Here is a 20,090-nt window from a genome sequence, read left to right as displayed (position 1 = left end):
TTTATCAGCCACCAGATTTGCTATATCTTCTGGCTGAGTATAGAAGATGCCATCTTCCACAAATTGTTGAGTGTTGCCCTTCAGATTGCGGGCAAATCTGAAAAATGCCTTATGGTTATCCTTAGCTTTAGATGGTTATCCTTAGCTTTAGAGGCTATTTTGCCTCAAACTCTGCTTTCAGAGCCTTGACCAGTTCCCAGATTCATTGGTTTATACTAATGAGGGACTTATTGCCGTGTTGGCTACTCTTACTTCTCGACAGGATTTTCTTCCTTTTGTTATACAACATGCTAAGACCAAGGGTTCACCAGGGTGACTTTTCTTGTCTTTTGATCTGGCCGTATTTTGGTTTGGTACTGCCATTTCTATACAGTTGTTTGTGTGGTCATGCAGGTCTCTTATGTACTTCTCTGTATAGGCTTCTGTGTTTTCTGGATGTGGGGAAACTTGGAAACTAGCTATGTCATCACTTAATAGGAGGAGGTTTGCCTTAGAAAAGTTCTTCAAATTTTGAGGGTTCAATGAGGGGTCACTTTTACCTTAATTTCCAGGGAAACCACTTTGTGATCTAATTTTACAAGTGAGGACATCGCACATTGAGGGAGGACAGGGTGCAGTGCTCTCCCATATTTGTGAGTAGCAGGTCCAGGATATTTGTTCCCCTAGTGGGAGTGCAGACTAGTGCAACAAGGTATTTGAATTCACAAAGTGAAGAACTCTTTGGGACTGTATGTTTGCGGTAATGCATGCTTCCCATTTAATGGCGGGATAGTTAAAATCACACGTGTGTAAGGTATTGGGTAGGATGGGGAGTGGTTCAAGTAACTCTAGGTATGATGAGCAGGTTTCCTGGTTTATAGCAGGGGATATGTCGCTAACAAGAATATGGGAATGGATCTTTCCCACAGTTAGTTGGACATGGAGGATCTCAAGCATGTCATATTGTTTGACCAGCATTCAGGTGAGGTTATCCTTTATGTAGATAGATACACCTAGGCCTTTTACTCTTTTATGTTCAGTGGGTGAACAGAACATATGATGGGAGTTATAGCCATGCACTGCTGGAGTGCTTTCAGTGGCTTTAAATCATGTTTCAGTAACTGCTCAGATGCTAGCATTCTCCAGGGTGAGGAGAGCTTCGAGGGAATGCAGTTTCTGATCGAGACACCTAGCATTGAGCAGTAACACATTTGTCTGGTCCTGAGTGGCCTTTCTTATGTTGGAAGGTTTGTCTGTTTGGCAATGCCTAAAAAAGGCACTAAAAGGGTAGATAATGTATTTACCAATATCCAAAAGCCTATTGTTGACAGGTGAATATCATCCCTAGCAAAGCAGTATGGCCTGTTGACAATGCCCTTCTCAGGCTGGTAAATATTGGAATGACACCAGTAACTAAACCAATTGCTAAAGCTGATAATTTTCTGTTCATATTGTGGCATCATCCTTGGAGTCAGTAGAATGCTGCTCAGTGCTAGGCTCGTACCAGCTGGTATTGTGGCATCATCCTTGGAGATGGTAGGCTGCTGCTCAGTGCTAGGCTCATACCCGTTGATATTGTGGTATCCTTGGAGATGGTAGGATGCTGCTCACTGCTAGGCTCATACCTGCTGGTATTGTGACATCATCCTTGGAGATGGTAGGATGCTGCTCAGTGCTAGGATCATACCTGCCTGTGACACATATTTTAAGAGTTCAATCATATCCCTCTTCATATAGTCCAAGGAGGTACGTCTCAGGTCATTTACACCCAAATGGACTATGACGATAGGTAACTAACTGTAACCTTCTCTTTATTCATCCTTGTAAGGGGAACATCAGTGTGTCTCACAATGGAGTCACCTATGACTGTGTGTGTGTGTGTGTGTGTGTGTGTGTGTGTGTGTGTGTGTGTGTGTGTGTGTGTGTGTGTGTGTGTGTGTGTGTGTGTGTGTGTGTGTGTGTATGCGTGTGTGAGAGTCACTGATAACCTGTTTGTTGCATTTTTTGTCTGTGTGTGAGTCTGGCCTCCAGTGTCATTGTGTAACTACATCTCTCACATTCTGTATTTGTCTGTTGGAGAATTATATGGTTGTCAGTGTACATATGGCAATTGCTACATTTCCTCAGGATGTCTAAATCCATTAAGCTGGAAACAGAAATAGTAGGAAGTGTCCATCCATGGTTGCAGGTCTTACTGTACTTGCAAGAGATATATGTGGAGGGGGTTTATAACTGGACAAAGGGGGGATGCTTACTTGATGTAACCTGCAGCTAACCTGGCCAGTAATACTGCCCATTGCCCAAACCAGATGGTCTCTAAGTCCAGTATGCTATGATAAGGTAATGCAAAACAATGGGTGAAGTTACAATAGTTTTCAGGATGCTTCATATTACAAAAGAGTACTAGAGTGATTGTTTCCTGGTAAAATAAATGCATATTTTATCCATCTGGTGGTACCCATAAACCTTTCTGGTATAAAAAGTAACTCCAACATTACAAATGTCTATTGTGCTATGAAATTATAGTGATGTAATGGAAAAGCTTGTGTTTGCCAGTGTATGGCAAAATGGTGACTTTTGGGAGGAATTTTGTGACTGTAATCTTATGGCCACTTTTCATGCACTATAGCTTTGCTAGCATGCAGTTTGTTCTCAAATACTGAATTAATTGTTAATATGTAAAATTACTTTTCCAGGTGGAGATACAGAGGGAAGACAAAGGTCCAAAGATGTGTCCCTTAGGGTACGGTATTAAAATCTGGGGACAAAATAGTTAAAACTATTAATAACTAATATTAGCTAATAAATGAACATTGTCAACATTAAAATTGTTATAATGTGTTATGTGCATTTTATATGATATGTCAACTAACTTAAATAGGCTGTTTGGTTTCAGAGAGTTTTTTTCTCCTTCAGCCTCCACTGAAAATAGGCTGCAACTCGGTCGGACATCCTGCTAACAAACACAGACAGATAGATAAATAGATAGATAGATAGATAGATAGATAGATAGATAGATAGATAGATAGATAGATAGATAGATATATAGATAGATAGATAGATAGATAGATAGATAGATAGATAGATTAGATAGATAGATAGATAGATATATAGATAGATAGATAGATAGATAGATAGATAGATAGATAGATAGATAGATAGATAGATAGATAGATAGATAGATAGATAGATAGATAGATAGATGATAGGTAGATAGATAGATAGATAGATAGATAGATAGATAGATAGATAGATAGATAGATAGATAGATAGATAGATAGATAGATAGATAGATAGATAGATAGATATATAGATAGATAGATAGATAGATAGATAGATAGATAGATAGATAGATAGATAGATAGATAGATAGATAGATAGATAGATAGATAGATAGATAGATAGATAGATAGATAGATAGATAGATAGATAGATAGATAGATAGATAGATAGATAGATAGATAGACAGATAGATAATGAGACAAACCTCCCTGGACTACATGAAAAGAGATATGGAAGAGCTCTTGGATCATGTGACCCAGGCAGATATGACCCTAGCCCTGAGTAGCATCCTGCCTTCGCCAAGAATGATACCACAGTATAAGGACAAAATGATTGACTTCAACAATTGGCTAAGCTTCTGGTGTCATTCAAAGGGGATCCAGTATTTGTCTGCCTGGGAAGACATGATTGACAAACCACGATGCTTTGCCAGAGATGGTCTGCACCTGTCACCCCTGGGATTCAGGTTACTGGCTAAAGCTCTTGCCACCCCTATAGTGCCTTTTTTAGGCAAGGTTCAAAGGATAAAACCACCACCGTAACAAATAGAAGTAGGCAAAATCTGAAGGTAATGCTACTCAATGCTAGAAGTCTAAACCTCAAAATGCACTCTCTCGAGGCACTCTTAAAAATGGAGAACATTGATATCTGTGCAGTAACTGAGACCTGGTTCAAGGCTCCAGAGAGCACTCCTGCACTACCAGGCTACAATTCTTACCACACTTTTTGGCCACAATACCAGGACCGAAACACTAAAGATGGAGGAGTGTCCATATTCACCAAGTATATTCACACCTCCAGGCTAGTTGCCCAACACAATGCATCTGAAATTCTCCAGGTGCAACTAACACTAGGTAAGACTGCAATCCAAATTGTAGCTTGCTACAGATCCCCAACCATGCCTCAAGATTCTCACTACACCTTTCTAAACATACTGGAAAATATTAAGATACAACCAAACACTCTAATACTGGGTGATTTCAACTACCCTGCCATTAATTGGGAAAACTACTCAGGTACCAACTCCTTTTCCCAACGGTTCTTGGAATTCATAAATTCCAACGCCCTGGATCAACTAATCCATTGTCCCACCAGGGGCTCCAATATCCTAGACCTGGTCATTACCAACATGGGAGATAGATGCTCCACACCGGTGGTCACCCCCTCATTGGTCATGTCTAACCATAAGCAAATCACCCTTGACATCCACATCCCACCCCCACCCCCCAGTAAGGAAACCTCCTTAAAAAACTTCTCCAAAGCCAACTTCAAGCTACTGAAGTCAGAAGTGACAAACTTCACAACACCCACGCAGATGGGATCTGGAAGTTAGACTGCAGAATCCTACACTAAGGCACTGTACAAGCACATCCACTCATGCATGAATCGTGCCATCCCAAATAGAACCAAGATGCTCTTCTCAAAAAAAAGGAAGCCAATCTGGTGGTCCCCTGCTATAAACAAACTATACAACAGAAGGAAGAAACTGTTGCAAAAAAAAAGGAAAATCCCAGGATGCAAAAAACTCCCTTACCAGCCTCAGTAAGAAGCTGATATCCATCATAAAATCCTCAAAAGCTAGTTATGAAAATAAAATTGCCAAAGATTCCAAAGACAACCACAAGGCATTCTATAGTTATGTCAAGAATCTAAATGGCAATGCTCAGATCTGCTCTGAGTTACAACAGAATGTCATTAAATATACTGATCCCAAGGATATTGCCAATATCCTGGCAGATCTATTTAGTGCCAACTTCACCCCACTCTCACCCCCTAAAGGGCTCATCTCAATACCAAAAGATTGCCAAATTCTGATAATCATGGCCACACAGGTAGAAACTGCACTCTCCAAAGCTAAGAATACAGCATCCATGGGACCAGATGACATCCCAGGCTGTGTACTACATGAACTACAAAATGAACTGGCACCTCACCTAAGTGTCATGTTTAATCATAGCCTCACCTCAGGTTTCATGCCCACTGAGTGGCACACAGCTACAGTTATCCCGCTCCACAAGGGGGGATCCACCTTGGATCCTGGGAACTACTGTCCCATCAGTCTGACAAGCCTGATTTGCAAGGGCATGGAACGCATTATCATGGAACTTATAAACAAAGACATTGGCAACCTTCAAACACTAAGTAAATCCAAATAAGGTTCCAGGCAACGAAAACTCCTCTCAGCCAGTTTTATTAAGCGCTTTTCGTCATTCAAAGTAGAGTGACTTCTTCAGATCCGGATGAGAGGAGTTTTCGTTGCCTGGAACCTTATTTGGATTTACTTGGTTTTGCTGTCAAGCTTTTTTCTTGGTTTGTGGTTAACCTTCAAACACTAGACCACACCCAGTTTGGGTTTGTGAAGGGCCGATCTTGTCTCCTGAATCTGATTGACTTCTTTGAATCAGTCTCCAGAGCTGTGGATGAGGGTAAGGCAGTCCACACAGCCTATCTGGACCTCACCAAGGCCTTTGACACCATCCCCCACTCTGGAATCACAGATAAACTTACTAAGCTGGGCATAAATCCCTACGTCACTCGATGGGTTGCTAACTGGCTTACTGACAGAATCCAAACAGTAAAAGTAGCCAACTCCAAATCCAGCTCCAGACAAGTGACAAGTGGAGTACCTCAGGGTTCAGTCCTGGGACCACTCTTGTTTGGCATCTACTTCTCTGAAGTGCAGGCCAACACTAAGGGACTCTGGCTAACAAAGTTTGCAGATGACTGCAAACTGGGAGCCATTATTGAATCCCCAAATGATGTGAATATTCTACAAAAGGGCCTTACAGAAACAGATGCCTGGTGCCAGAGCCATGGGCTCAAGCTTAATGCCAAGAAATGTATAGTTATCCCTTCGGAAAAACCATGTACCCATGAATTACCACATAGGTGGCAGGACACTAAACATCGAAAGTGTGATGAGAGACTTAGGGACACAGGTGGACAGTGGTCTCACTTTCGATAACCACATTGCCACAACAGTCAGGAAATCCTTCTATGTGGCACACCTCATCACTAAAGGCTTTTCATCCAGAAAAAAGGAGGTCATTGTCCCACTGTACTCATCCCTCATTAGACCCATTATAGAGTATAATGCCCCGTTTGGTATGTACCTCACAAGACATCTGCAACAGCTTGAAAGGACACAGAAATACCTCACTAAAAGAATCACAGGCCTAAAGCAGATGCCATATACTGCCCATCTAAAAAAAACTCCAGCTACACTCTGTGGCATATCGTCTACTCAGAGGCGATCTCTGCTTAACATACAAGGGCATGTCAAACCCTGAGCTGCTGGACATGCTCCACTTAAAGAAATCCCAATCCCTCAGAGCCACACGCTCCAGGGATCCAAACCTTGTCATCACAATGAACAAAACATGCTGGAGGGATAGGTTCCTGACCCAGAGACTCCCCATACTCTGGAATAGACTGCCCATACATGTCAAGCAGAGCGCCTCTTTGGCCCTCTTCAAAAGGAACCTTGATGATTGGATGGGAGATAGGAAATTCACCCCGGGGATCATGTCAGTCGCCCTGTTAGACAGGGGCCTGGAGAAGTAAATATTGTGGGAAGAAATATCCAGGGAATTGTTATGGCCAGGCTTGCATAGGCCCTAGGGCCGATAGCCTAGTACCAACCTATGAACCTATGAACCTAAGATGCATAGATAGATAATGAAACAGGCTCATAACAACAGTGACTGCTAATATATCAAAGTTGCATATGGGGGGGGGTGCTGCCATCTGACACTGCAGTACTTACTGCCATGACACCTGAGATGTGAAAGCTAACATTTCTGCTTCTCTTTCTCAAAGAAATAAGCATTTTATGATGCACTCAGTTCACCTTATGTCATCACCAATACGACTAGCTCCGATTGTTTCTCATTCCTTGTCACCGTTGTTGTTCATGAGGCAGTGCTTTTTTCTCGTAATGCACTTCTTGTTACATACCTGATTTGTTCTCATTCATACAGTTGAAATAATTTGCATACTTACTTTCAGCTAAGGTCGCAGAGCTTTGGGCCAGGCCCTGCAGGACAAGCAGCAACAGCGGAACCTGAAATGGCATCTTCTGTAAAGGAAAGAAAACATTTGGGAATGTCAGCGTCTTCTGCTCAAAGGCACATCTGTACTGTGAAGTTTATAATGCCAAAATTTGTATCTGTCTGTCTGTCTATCTAGATATATATATCCACGCACACATATACTCATACCGCTAGCATTTATTAAACAGGTAATCCTCAGATTCTTGATTCTAACTCACATTACTAGGCTGAGTATTTGATAATCAGGAGATGCTGGTTTGAATCCCACCACTACTACTATGATTTCATTAACTGATTTTGTTTACATCTGAAGGTTATCAGCCATCTTAGCTATAAGAAATGTGTGCTTAAAGTTGACATCCTGCATATATGTGTCAGGTGGTAGGAAATTTGTACTTATCTTTATAAGAGAGTACAATACCTTCTTGTACAGTGCAAGGTAATTATGTTGCCATTGTTATTTTGCTATATATAATGAGGACTGCAGTTCTAGATGGAGTGTGTAAGTGTGTGTTTGTGCCTGTGTGTGTGTGTGTGTGTGTGTGTGTGTGTGTGTGTGTGTGTATGTGTGCCCATATGTATATGTGTGCCCATGTGCGTGTGTGCATGTGTGCTTGTATGTGCCTGTGTGTGTGTGTGTGTGTGTGTGTGTGTGTGCCTGTGTGTGCCCCTGTGTGTGTGTGTGTGTGTGTGTGTGTGTGTGTGTGTGTGTGTGTGTGTGTGTGTGTGTGCCTGTGTGTGTGTGTGTGTGTGTGTGCATGTGTGTGTTTGTGCCCGTGTGTGTTTGTGCCCGTGTGTGTGTGTGTGTGTGTGTGTATGTGTGTGCATGTGTGTGTGTGTGTGTTTGTGCCTGTGTGTGTGTGTGTGTGTGTGTGTGTGTGTGTGTGTGTGTGTGTGTGTGTGTGTGTGTGTGTGTGTGTGTATGTGTGTGTGTGTGTGTGTGTGTGTGTGTGTGTGTGTGTGTGGTATGGAATGTACCACTGGGTATTATGTATTGTGTAAGCTAGAGTGGAAGGATGTTATCATCACACATGATACGATGAAGGATAACTAAGCAGATACAGTGTCATTAAATATAAGAAACCACAAAAGGGTGGGATTCTAGCACCATTAATAATTATACAGGGGCAATCACACATCTTTTAAAGGTACAGCTAGAGTAACATGGTACTTGGTGGTAGCACATAGACTCATGGTATTCATTTATGAAGGGACATTGGCTATACCATGTGCGTTTGCAGTCTAAGGGGAAGTGAGTGCCTTCTGGTTATGTGGAGAGTGTGATAACTTCCAAACAGTGGATGGGGCTGTTAAAGACATTGAGAAAGATTTTCACAGTGACAAGTATGGAAGTAGCAGAGAAGTAAGCAATGCCACTGAGGTTCACGGGGAACAAAGCAGATGGCGAAGTGAGGTTACTAACTACTGGAGGGACACAATTAACACAATGAGTTCAGTTTATGACTTTCTGTAGCTCAGTTTACACATTGACGAGTACTTCCTGTCAATAGCAGTGGAAGATATTTCTATAGCTGCTACCAACACAGTTTTTAATTATCAGCTATGCCATTGCTACACACAATGTGCATCTAACATGCTGTGCATTAAGTGCCTCACTAAATAAATGCAACCTGCAATATCCAAAAGTTTTTGTTTTAGGTGTATGCATGTTAGCAAGTATACTGCATGCTATGAAATGCACTTATCTGACTTTGTGGCTTTTTGCCAGATTAAAAACAAAAAGTTTAGAGATGTTCAGAATCACATGAGATATCAGAGATAAAATCTGTGATGTGTATTTCATTACACGTCTAGCATAATGTTAATGCTGTATTAAGTCAAGGGTTTTACCTGAAAATAGAACATTTTGAATTACTGCAGTTGCCAAATATAAGCAAATAAAGTTTGTCATTAAACAGGACCGATCTTTTTTTACCCTTAGGATATGAAGTTCCTTTCTTTTAAGTTGAAAAAATATCTACCCATCAGATGATTTGCTTAACTGATGGCATTTCATACAGCATAGATTACATACCTCCAGGCATCAAAAGATAAAAATCTCAACATTTCAGACATAGGCTGTGAATCTATGCAAGTGACGTTTATGTTAATTGGAAAATCACTTTCTTTTAGAAAATTCTGATGTGTCCAGTTCATTCGAAGCTGGATATAAAATAAAGAAATACAGGACTGCACAGCATTTAATTTCGAAAGCCTAGTTTGATTTCATTTATCACTGAGATAAGATATACAAAGGACAAGTAAAAAGATGATAAATTAATACATGACTAAGATTTGGGTGAGAGGTTATAAAACAGAACTTAATTTGAATGACAGATATGATTTGTGAGGGGATCATCAGGATACATATTACGGCATGAGTTCAGGTGTGTAGAGCTGAGTCCAAATGGAAGGACAGGGAGGGGGAAAAGGGGCCATCACTGGCTGATGGGGCATGAGAAAGATGTTGGAAGGCACTTATTTACAGACAAGGTGATGGATCAGCTAAACCTGTTTCATAAATGGAAAGTAACATGGAACATTAATGGAGGAAATAGTTTTATTCTGGGGCGCTACAAAATTAGACACAGATGGTAAGTTAATCACATTTTTTCCTCAATCTTTTCATATAATTTAAAAGGTTAATAGAACAACAAGTTGTGTATCAGCCTGCATTTTCTGCACAATAAGAAGTGTGAAGCTCTAATATCGATCATAACTGACTGACTGTAGTCCTCAGTAATTAATTGACAAGTACATATAGGGTCCCCATAAATCACAACTTCCTAGAAATTTTGTAGGCTGTCCACGATTTTGGCTCATATTTTTGATCTGTCTCTCATAAAACTTTTGATTTTCTGGTAAATCACAGAGGATTACAGTCAACCACTAATGTCTGACATTAGAGGTTTATACTTCTCATTGTTCAGAATATGCATATTTGTACAAAATTTGATATTCTGTTAACTTTGTAAGTGAATTAGATCAATATTTAAACATTTTCCCTGATTTTGGGCCTTAGTCTTCATATTATTTTTGGGGTGGCCACGGTGATGCAGCGGTTAGCGTTGCCACCTCACAGCAAAAGTTCTCTGGTTCAATCCTTGGCTGAGGTGCCTTCTGTGCAGAGTCTGCATGTCCTCCCTGTGGTTGCATGGGTTTCCTCCACGTGCTCCAGTTTCCTCCCACATCCCAAAGACATGCTGTAGGTGGATTGGACACACTAAATTGGCCCTAGGTGTGAGTGTGTGCCTTCTGTGGAAGGTTGGGCGCTGGGCTGGCAACTCAACACTGTAAAACTCCACTGCCAATTGTGAGCAGAGAGTGATCCTCTGTGGCGACCCTTAATCAGGAAAAGCCAAAAGAAGAAGAAGAAGTCTTCAGATTATTTTTGGCTTTGTCTCAATTTCTTGAGCAAAGAAGTTGAGATGTATAGACAGGATACAAAATCAAGGGCAGTTTAGAGGTATTTTCCTTAATTAAGTCCAATGTTTCCATCTTGGCATATCTCAACCATCCATCTTTAAAATGTGCAACTCTGCCTCTAACTATATAGAACAAATGAACAAAATGTGGAACATTTGCTGACTTCTTCAACTAGGAAACTCACATCATGGTTATAAACTGTTTCCTCATATGTAAAGGTAGTTATTTTGATGAATTAATATAATGCAGTACTGTTCAGTATTATTTTCAGTGGCTAGTTATTCAAAAATCTTAACAATGATGGTGTGCCACACTCTTTCAGTGTGGAATACTGTGGACACTAGAATTAAGACTGAAAATAAGGAATTTTCATCATAATGAGTTGCATTGTTCAGGTATGCATCTAGGATGCACAGACCAATTCTTATTATAGCCTATATTTCTTTAGGAGGGTGGAGATTAGTGCATTATGATTGGTTGCCATTTTGGGGTGTGTGTCTAGCATGTTGTACCATAGTTACACAATTGATGTAAACCACTTCAGACCAGGAGTGCAGGTGAGAAACCCTGAATAAGTCACAATAATGACACTGAAAATTTGAGCAAGACTGAAAGCACTTATGTATAAGTAATATGATAAACAGACAGATAATATATGCTCAAGTGGGGGTTTTTATAGCTTTCTACATCTAGCTGAAAGAACACATTTTAGCAATATAGGTTCACTACTATTCACCAGCATTTCACAGTGCTCAGTCAGTTCATATGGGCATATGTTTGACAAAGTAAACCAGGTATTATCATCATGCATGCATTAAAAAATATAAATATATATATATATATATATATATATATATATATATATATATATATATATATATATATATATATATATATATTTAAATACACACACACACACACACACACACACACACACACACACAGACACATGCACACACACATGCACACACACACACGCACACACACACACACACACACACACACACACACACACACACACACACACACACACACACACACACACACACACACATTAATATGTATATTGCTCTAGATAAATAAAAAAAACAACACACAGTTTTAGTTAGAAACAGATTTTCCAAATAAGCTGTCAAGGAGCAATATCCCATAAGCTGGTTTTAACCACTGACAATGACTTGAATTTGCTATCAGATTTTTACAATATAGGCTAATTTCAATTGCCTTCTCTGATATGCTAAGTACCTTATACTAACCATAATATATATATATATATATATATATATATATATATATATATATATATATATATATAGTCTATTTCTAAACACGCACGCACACACACACACACACACACACACACACACACACACACACACACACACACACACACAGACATATATATATATATATATATATATATATATATATATATTTATATATATATATATATTATTTTTTCACATATAAAAGGTAACAAGATACAAGTACATGCATCATTCATTTCTGTCACTTTGTGTTGAAATGTTTGTCTGAGTGTTTTACAAAACTGAAAGTACATCTGAAGTCACATTTTGACAGACAGTAACGGGAATAACCCTCCTAAATGAAATCCAAGATTCCTTATTCTGAATTGTAACTGCTTGCTCAGATTTACAATGTACTAATGAATATTCAGAGTATCCCTAACAGGTAGCAGCTTGCACTGTATTACGGGATATGTTTAACATTTTCTTTAACTTCCGAGTTCTGACACAAACACTTACTTAAAAGACATTCCCTGAAAGAAGAAATATTAAAAAGCAGTGCATCAGCACTTTTTCTAGAAGAGAAATCAAAGTAAAGGGATAATATTTTTTGTCTGCATGGAATTAAAATGTGAAAGTGCCAATCATGTTTGGATCTTGTGATCAAAACATACTTTCACTGAACTTGACAATGCCTCAGCATACAGCAGCCCCCCAAGATAATATAGCAATAACCGATGATGTGGGGGTGGTATATTGAAGAATTACCCTTGGTTGGTGTGGTTTAATCATGAAGGCAAAGCAATTATACAGTGATATTATTTAGGAAGAAAATGACTTACTTTTCTTAAATAATGTCATCATTTGAAGGCTCTGTGGTGTTCTTCCACTTTTCTCAGATATCCCGGTGCTTTTTTTTATGTACTATCAATGCGTGTGGGACTTGTGTTCCCACGTTTACACAGTACATTAGTGCTGTGTATTGGAAGCAATGGAGAAAGGAAGATCTCCCTTGCTTTTTTTTTTAATTAAAAAAGATACCAGGACACTAAAGGTATGGGAGAGTGGGAGAAATGGAAGAGAGGAAATAAAAAGAGAATCAGGTTCATTTCTCTACTTTTTCATAATGTACCTGAATATTCTTTTATTTTTGTCTGCCCCATCTCTCTCATTGGTTTCAAGTGACTGGTTTTGTAAATTCATTTTTTTTAGTGAGATTTTTATGGCATATGTTAATGGGTATATGCTCGGATTTACAATGGGTACGCTGGTTGGGCTGACTAGTCAGCGTGCCTCTTTTGGAATATTAAAAGCCTGTCATTGTATAACAGTCCTATTTCAACATCGCAAGCCTCTCAGAGTAAAATCTTAGTGAAGGCAAGGACGTCATCACATCCATTTGTGATGTCTGTCTGATAAAGTCTGACAGTCTGTAGTTTGTAAGCCTTTTAATCAAGTTTGTAAATGTGGGTATCATACGGGTTTCTGTTACTTATAGTTCATAAGTGAATACTAGGATAATGATGCCAGGGCCCTTTTTGAGCCCATCCATGCTTCCCAAATTGATTTTGTAAGTAGTTTAGGTTTTGGTGTTTTAGGGATATTCTATTTCAGGCTTCCAACGTGCAATTAATTATAACACACTGAGGTTTGTTTTTTGTTTCATCACTGAAAACATTTTTTTTTTGCTTAAATCTTGCTCTCCTACTTGTATTATATTTCTGCAGCAAACCTTTTAAACCTTATAACCACATCTTTGGGAATGGTTATCTTAATACACTAAAAGATATCAGCCTGCAACCAATTTTACTATCTTTTTCATGTGCTGTATTCAAAACAGGAATTTAATTACGGCAGTTGATCCAAAACAAAATTCCCCAAATTCTTTTTAATTATGTATGTCAAGAAAAATTTTGAGGAAAGAACATTTAACAGACATAATAGAAAAGCTGCATGTTCCTCAACATATCATAGGAAGAATTAAGTGCTTCTTACGTCTCTCAGTGATCTTCTTCTGACATTATTTTTGCATCCTATTACTGACATATAGAGTGTACTTATCATATACTCATATACACAAACAATATCTAAAGAATTACATATAGCACCATATATTGCATGATTATAATAATTGTTATATTCTTACTTTTTGTAATACTTTTATAATGGATTTTTTAAATGTACCATACTGTTATCTAATGCCTATGGCTAGATCATGGCTGACAAAGGTCTTCAGGCCAACTATTATACCCATTTAATAAATAAATGTTCAACTAAATAAGTAAATAAATACAAAATGTCAAATGTGCACATTATCCTAGCTTGGGATGGACATCAGTGAGATTAGCAAATGTGACAAATACCCAGTCTGACAGTTTGTTTAAAAAGAAAATAGAAAATGTATATATATATTTATATATATATATACACACACACACACACACACACACACATACTGTATATATATATATATATATATATATATATATATATATATATATATATATATATATATATATATATATATACATATATGTGTGTGTGTGTGTGTGTAATTGTAGGTCTGTGACCTTTGTCTGTGTGTTTGTGTTTGTATAGATAGTCACATTAAAAGTAGATGCCATTTGATGGCAGCTACACATTTTGATTGTAAATGTATGTTTCTGATTACTATTGCATTCACAGGGATGAATTAGATAGGCATATACAACTATTTGCTGGTGGTCTTTAGGTGGCTGTTTATGTAATGAAACCAGCATAATAATTAAAACAAAAGTTTTAAGTTGATAAAAAGTTTATAAGGCTGTATTATTAATACTACTGTACAGTAATTCATCCAGCATAATTAAAAAAACTAAAATACTATGTTTTGTATAGTGATTTTTCTGCTTTTATGCATGCTGTATAGTACATGCAATAGGAAAAAAAAAACAGAATAAATGAATCACATATTTTTAGCTAGGTGAGAATGAAAGAACAGTGTGGAACATATAAAGGATAAAATAAATGAAACTTCAGTGGTTGGATAAAAACATAAAAAGTGACCAACAAAATACAAAGCTGCTGAATTTCTACCCTGAAACAAAACTGACTGGAAGTATCTGATAAAGCGAGTGCATATGAAGGTATATTGACCATACAAGGCCTTAGTGGACTGTGCAAAATAAAAAAGTAAACATACAACTCCTCCCCTTTCGTACATGATAGAAGAATCAGATACAATGGATTAAACACCTATACCCTTAGAGCATATCAAGCCTTTAAATCATGTGAGATATAATCAAACACATTTTTTCATACATTGTTTATGCATAAAATTTACAATTTACCAATTACTAAAGGACATCAGATGATATTTAAGGGTCTTTTTAGGATTAGCACAAATATGGTTAATGATATATACATACACAGAGACACACACACACACACACACACACACACACACATATATATATATATATATATATATATATATATATATATATGCACTCTATACACATACACACACACACACACACACACACATATATCTTTCTATAGTTCTATATTTATATCTATCTATATCTATATGTGTGCATATATGCTTCCTATCTCACAGCTCTTGAAGATATTATTTTATAATATTTCAGATAATATTTAAACGACATGAATTTTACACAGTCATGAAACAGGACATGAATATACAGGAAAGGAGTTCTAGCCTGCTTTTTCAAAGGATCAACATTCCTGCACTTTTGTTCAACTGGCATTTAAAATTACATTCTTAAACCAGCAGCTTAATAACATTTTCTGAAACTATAGCCTTTAATTTTGTGTTTCTATCAGAAAAGCTAAATCATATTTGTACTACTTTCCTAAAAAAATCATTAATACCTGTGAGTAACAGGTACCTTGATTCAAAATTCTTTATGCTGTAATTCCTTTTGTCATGAAAATCTCCGAAGAAGTGAATAACATTTGTTTCTGTGTGACAGCATGGTGCAGCTGCTACTGAAATGTCATTATTTGACAGGCTGATACCATGAACTGCTATACAAAACTATAACATACAGACCTGAGTTTGATACAAAACTATAACATACAGACCTGAGTTTGATACAAAACTATAACATACAGACCTGAGTTTGATTCTCTGTGTCCTCCTTTGCCTTTTGGTCTTAAAGCAAATCTTTTAAATTTCTCAAAGCTTTTGATCATCTATTGAAAGTGTATGTACGTCTGATCAGTCTTACCCTGCTTAAAAATATAATGCCTTAAAAGGTACGCCATCCCATATGTCTGATCAGTCTTACCTGCTTATAAATATAATGCCCTAAAAGGTAAACCATCCCATATGTCTGATCAGTCTTACCCTGCTTAAAAATATAATGCCCTAAATGGTAAACCATCCCATATGTCTGATCAGTCTTACCCTGCTTAAAAATATAATGCCCTAAAAGGTAAACCATCCTGTACGCCTGATCAGTCTAACCCTGCTTAAAAATATAATGCCCTAAAAGTTAAACCATCCCATACGTCTGATCAGTCTTACCTGCTTAAAAATATAATGCCCTAAAAGGTAAACCATCCCATATGTCTGATCAGTCTAACCTGCTTAAAACTATAATGCCTTAAAAGGTAAACCATCCTGTATGCCTGATCAGTCTAACCCTGCTTAAAAATATAATGCCCTAAAAGTTAAACCATCCCATATGTCTGATCAGTCTTACCCTGCTTAAAAATATAATGCCCTAAAAGGTAAGCCATCCCATACGTCTGATCAGTCTTACCTGCTTAAAAATATAATGCCTTAAAAGGTAAACCATCCTGTACGCCTGATCAGTCTAACCCTGCTTAAAAATATAATGACCTAAAAGGTAAACCATCCCATATGTCTGATCAGTCTTATCTGCTTATAAATATAATGCCTTAAAAGGTAAACCATCCTGTACGCCTGATCAGTCTTAACCTGCTTAAAAATATAATGCCTTAAAAGTTAAACCATCCCATACGTCTGATCAGTCTTACCCTGCTTAAAAATATAATGCCCTAAAAGGTAAGCCATCCCATACGTCTGATCAGTCTTAACCTGCTTAAAAATATAATGCCCTAAAAGGTAAGCCATCCCATACGTCTGATCAGTCTAACCCTGCTTAAAAAATATAATGCCCTAAAAGGTAAACCATCCTGCACGTCTGATCAGTCTAACCCTGCTTAAAAATATAATGCCCTAAAAGTTAAACCATCCCATACATCTGATCAGTCTTACCCTGCTTAAAAATATAATGCCCTAAAAGGTAAACCATCCCATATGTCTGATCAGTCTTATCTGCTTATAAATATAATGCCTTAAAAGGTAAACCATCCTGTACACCTGATCAGTCTTAACCTGCTTAAAAATATAATGACCTAAAAGGTAAACCATCCTGCACGTCTGATCAGTCTTACCTGCTTAAAAATATAATGCCCTAAAAGGTAAACCATCCTGCACGTCTGATCAGTCTTAGCCTGCTTAAAAATATAATGCCCTAAAAGGTAAACCATCTTGCACGTCTGATCAGTCTTAACCTGCTTAAAAATATAATGCCTTAAAAGGTAAACCATCCTGCATGTCTGATCAGTCTTACTCTGCTTAAAAATATAATGCCCTAAAAGGTAAACCATCCTGTACGCCTGATCAGTATAACCCTGCTTAAAAAATATAATGCCCTAAAAGTTAAACCATCCCATATGTCTGATCAGTCTTACCCTGCTTAAAAATATAATGCCCTAAAAGGTAAACCATCCCATACGTCTGATAAGTCTTACCTGCTTAAAAATATAATGCCTTCAAAGGTAAACCATCCTGTATGCCTGATCAGTCTTACCTGCTTAAAAATATAATGCCTTCAAAGGTAAACCATCCTGTATGCCTGATCAGTCTTAACCTGCTTAAAAATATAATGCCCTAAAAGATAAACCATCCTGTACGCCTGATCAGACTTACCTGCTTAAAAATATAATGCCTTCAAAGGTAAACCATCCTGTATGCCTGATCAGTCTTAACCTGCTTAAAAGTATAATGCCCTAAAAGTTAAACCATCTCATATGCCTGATCAGTCTTACCTGCTTAAAAATATAATGCCCTAAAAGGTAAACCATCCTTTTATGTTGAACTACAAAATACTGCTGTTATGGTGTAATGTCTGATAACATTTGCCATGCCTGATATTTTAAATGAAAACAGACTGCACATATCTCAAGAATTATCAATCTAAAATAAGTATACATTCTGGTATCAGGTCTGTGCTAACTCCTGCAATTGGGAACAGCCCTCCCCAACAGTGAAATGTTCATTCATACTAGAATAATTCAAAATATGGAACTAGGATGCTGTGAATGGGTTTTTATTCGAGGGAGTCCTTAATGCTCATATTGCCTTAGTCTGCATTTGTCCAGTCTGCAGCTCAAAGCAAATGTCTTAATCTTCTCCGGGATCCTGACTACCCTTTTGCAAACATAATTATTACCTGCTGAGTCTTACCTTGTGTACCATAAATGGTAAACTATCCTTTTTGTGTTAAACTGTACAATGCTGCTCATACACTGTGATATGTGATAATCTTTGCCATGCCTAATATTTTAAATGAAAAAAAGGTCTGTCCACAGCACAAGCATTGTCAGTCAAATATGAGTACACGGTCCACTATCAGGTGTGTGCTCACTTCTGTAGTTGGGAACAACCCCCCCCCCCGATAGTGAACTGTTCATTAACACTAGAATAATACAAAATGTAGATCTAAGACACCATGAAAGGGTGCACTATTCAGTGTCCTTAATAACCATGAAGTGTGAAATAAAAGAAAATAATAATAAAGCAGAGTCAAAACAAAGTCAGATATGATTGTACGGTAGCAAGGAAGGATGATGAGCTCTGATTGGTCAGTGTGAGCACAGCATGATGATATGGCTGGGTATTTTTATTTTATTTTTTTATTTTACATTTGTTGATCGGGCTAGTCTATCTGGATATATGTCCATTTTCAGTAGAGGCCCGGGGAGAAAAGCTCCAATGAGTATTACATGGTTTCAGAAGGTGTTACAAAAGAAGTAATAACAAGTATAAAACTAACAGTAAACAACTAGTAAATGAAAAATTTTTTTTTTTTTTTAATCAGGAGATTGCATATTACAATCTGAGAACCAAAAATACATAAACTACAACCTATGTAAGGTGCTTCACAAAGAACATTACAATACAAAAAATGAATGCATAAATTTTATAAGAGGAATGCTGAAGTGTAATGAGAGGTAAAGAAAAGCTGAAAGGAGTGTAGAGAGAGAAAAAATAGGGAAGAAGGAAAGTAAAGAAAAAAGGAGAACAGAGCAAGTCTCGTTATGTTTGACATCATTGTCCCAGTTCAAGACACATGTTAATGATAAATTACATCAGAGACAGTTTGGCAACTGTGATAAGGGAATGTAATAATGCGTTACTGAGAAATATACCCATTTCTCTTATCCTGAAGCACTACCTTACCTTGTAACTATACATGTTGTGCAGATAAATCCCTTGCAGATCAGCTCCTGCTATGTTCCATTACTTTTACAGAAATAAATTTATTATATAACTGCAGAGTTTCCCTATACGTTAAATATCTCGAAAATGATGGTCAGTAACTTTCTAAGAAATGAACATGTGCAACATACTTCTGAGAACCAGACTGTTGTATATTAATAGTTATTAACCTGACAAGGAAGTTTACTGTCAAGAAAGCAGATCACACCCAACAAACTATAATAAAACAAAAAGTAATGAGGAAAGAGCAGTGAAATTCAGGTCCTTACCTTAAGGTTATGGCTCTGAGTCAGTGATGTTGCCTCTGTTTAACTTTCCCTTATATATAGGTGAAAGCTGGCAAAGCATACCCTCTTTTTTTTTTTTTTGAATGCCCCTCCCATCTTTTGATCACATGTAATTTACCTGTGACAGGTGGGTATAGTGGCATGACTGGAAAATACACATGTAAAATAATGAACAGGAAAGACAACAGGAAATAAAATGATAAACGTGACAGAATGCAAGTCTTAAACATAAGGAAGACCAGCAAAAATTTCATAAAAAGATTTTTGAAAAACTTTAAAA

General features: G+C 37.6%; 1 protein-coding gene across 1 annotated transcript in view; it reads right to left on the bottom strand.

Annotated features, from left to right (window-relative positions):
* The window catches only part of LOC122814022 (eosinophil peroxidase-like), an 80,335-nt gene extending 60,495 nt beyond the window's left edge, over window positions 1-19,840 (bottom strand). The window contains 2 exon segments of the mRNA XM_044086605.1: window positions 7,264-7,339; window positions 19,793-19,840. Of these exon segments, the coding sequence (XP_043942540.1) occupies window positions 7,264-7,336 (73 nt within the window). The 5' untranslated portion in view covers window positions 7,337-7,339; window positions 19,793-19,840.
* Window positions 19,841-20,090: the final 250 nt, after the last annotated feature.

The sequence above is a fragment of the Protopterus annectens genome, chromosome 10.part0 (genome assembly GCF_019279795.1).
Source record: "Protopterus annectens isolate FY-2018-M chromosome 10.part0, PAN1.0, whole genome shotgun sequence".
Classification (NCBI taxonomy): Eukaryota; Metazoa; Chordata; order Ceratodontiformes; family Protopteridae; genus Protopterus; species Protopterus annectens.
The sequence above is the reverse complement of the archived record's forward strand: the minus strand, read 5'-3'. Positions and strand labels throughout refer to the sequence as shown.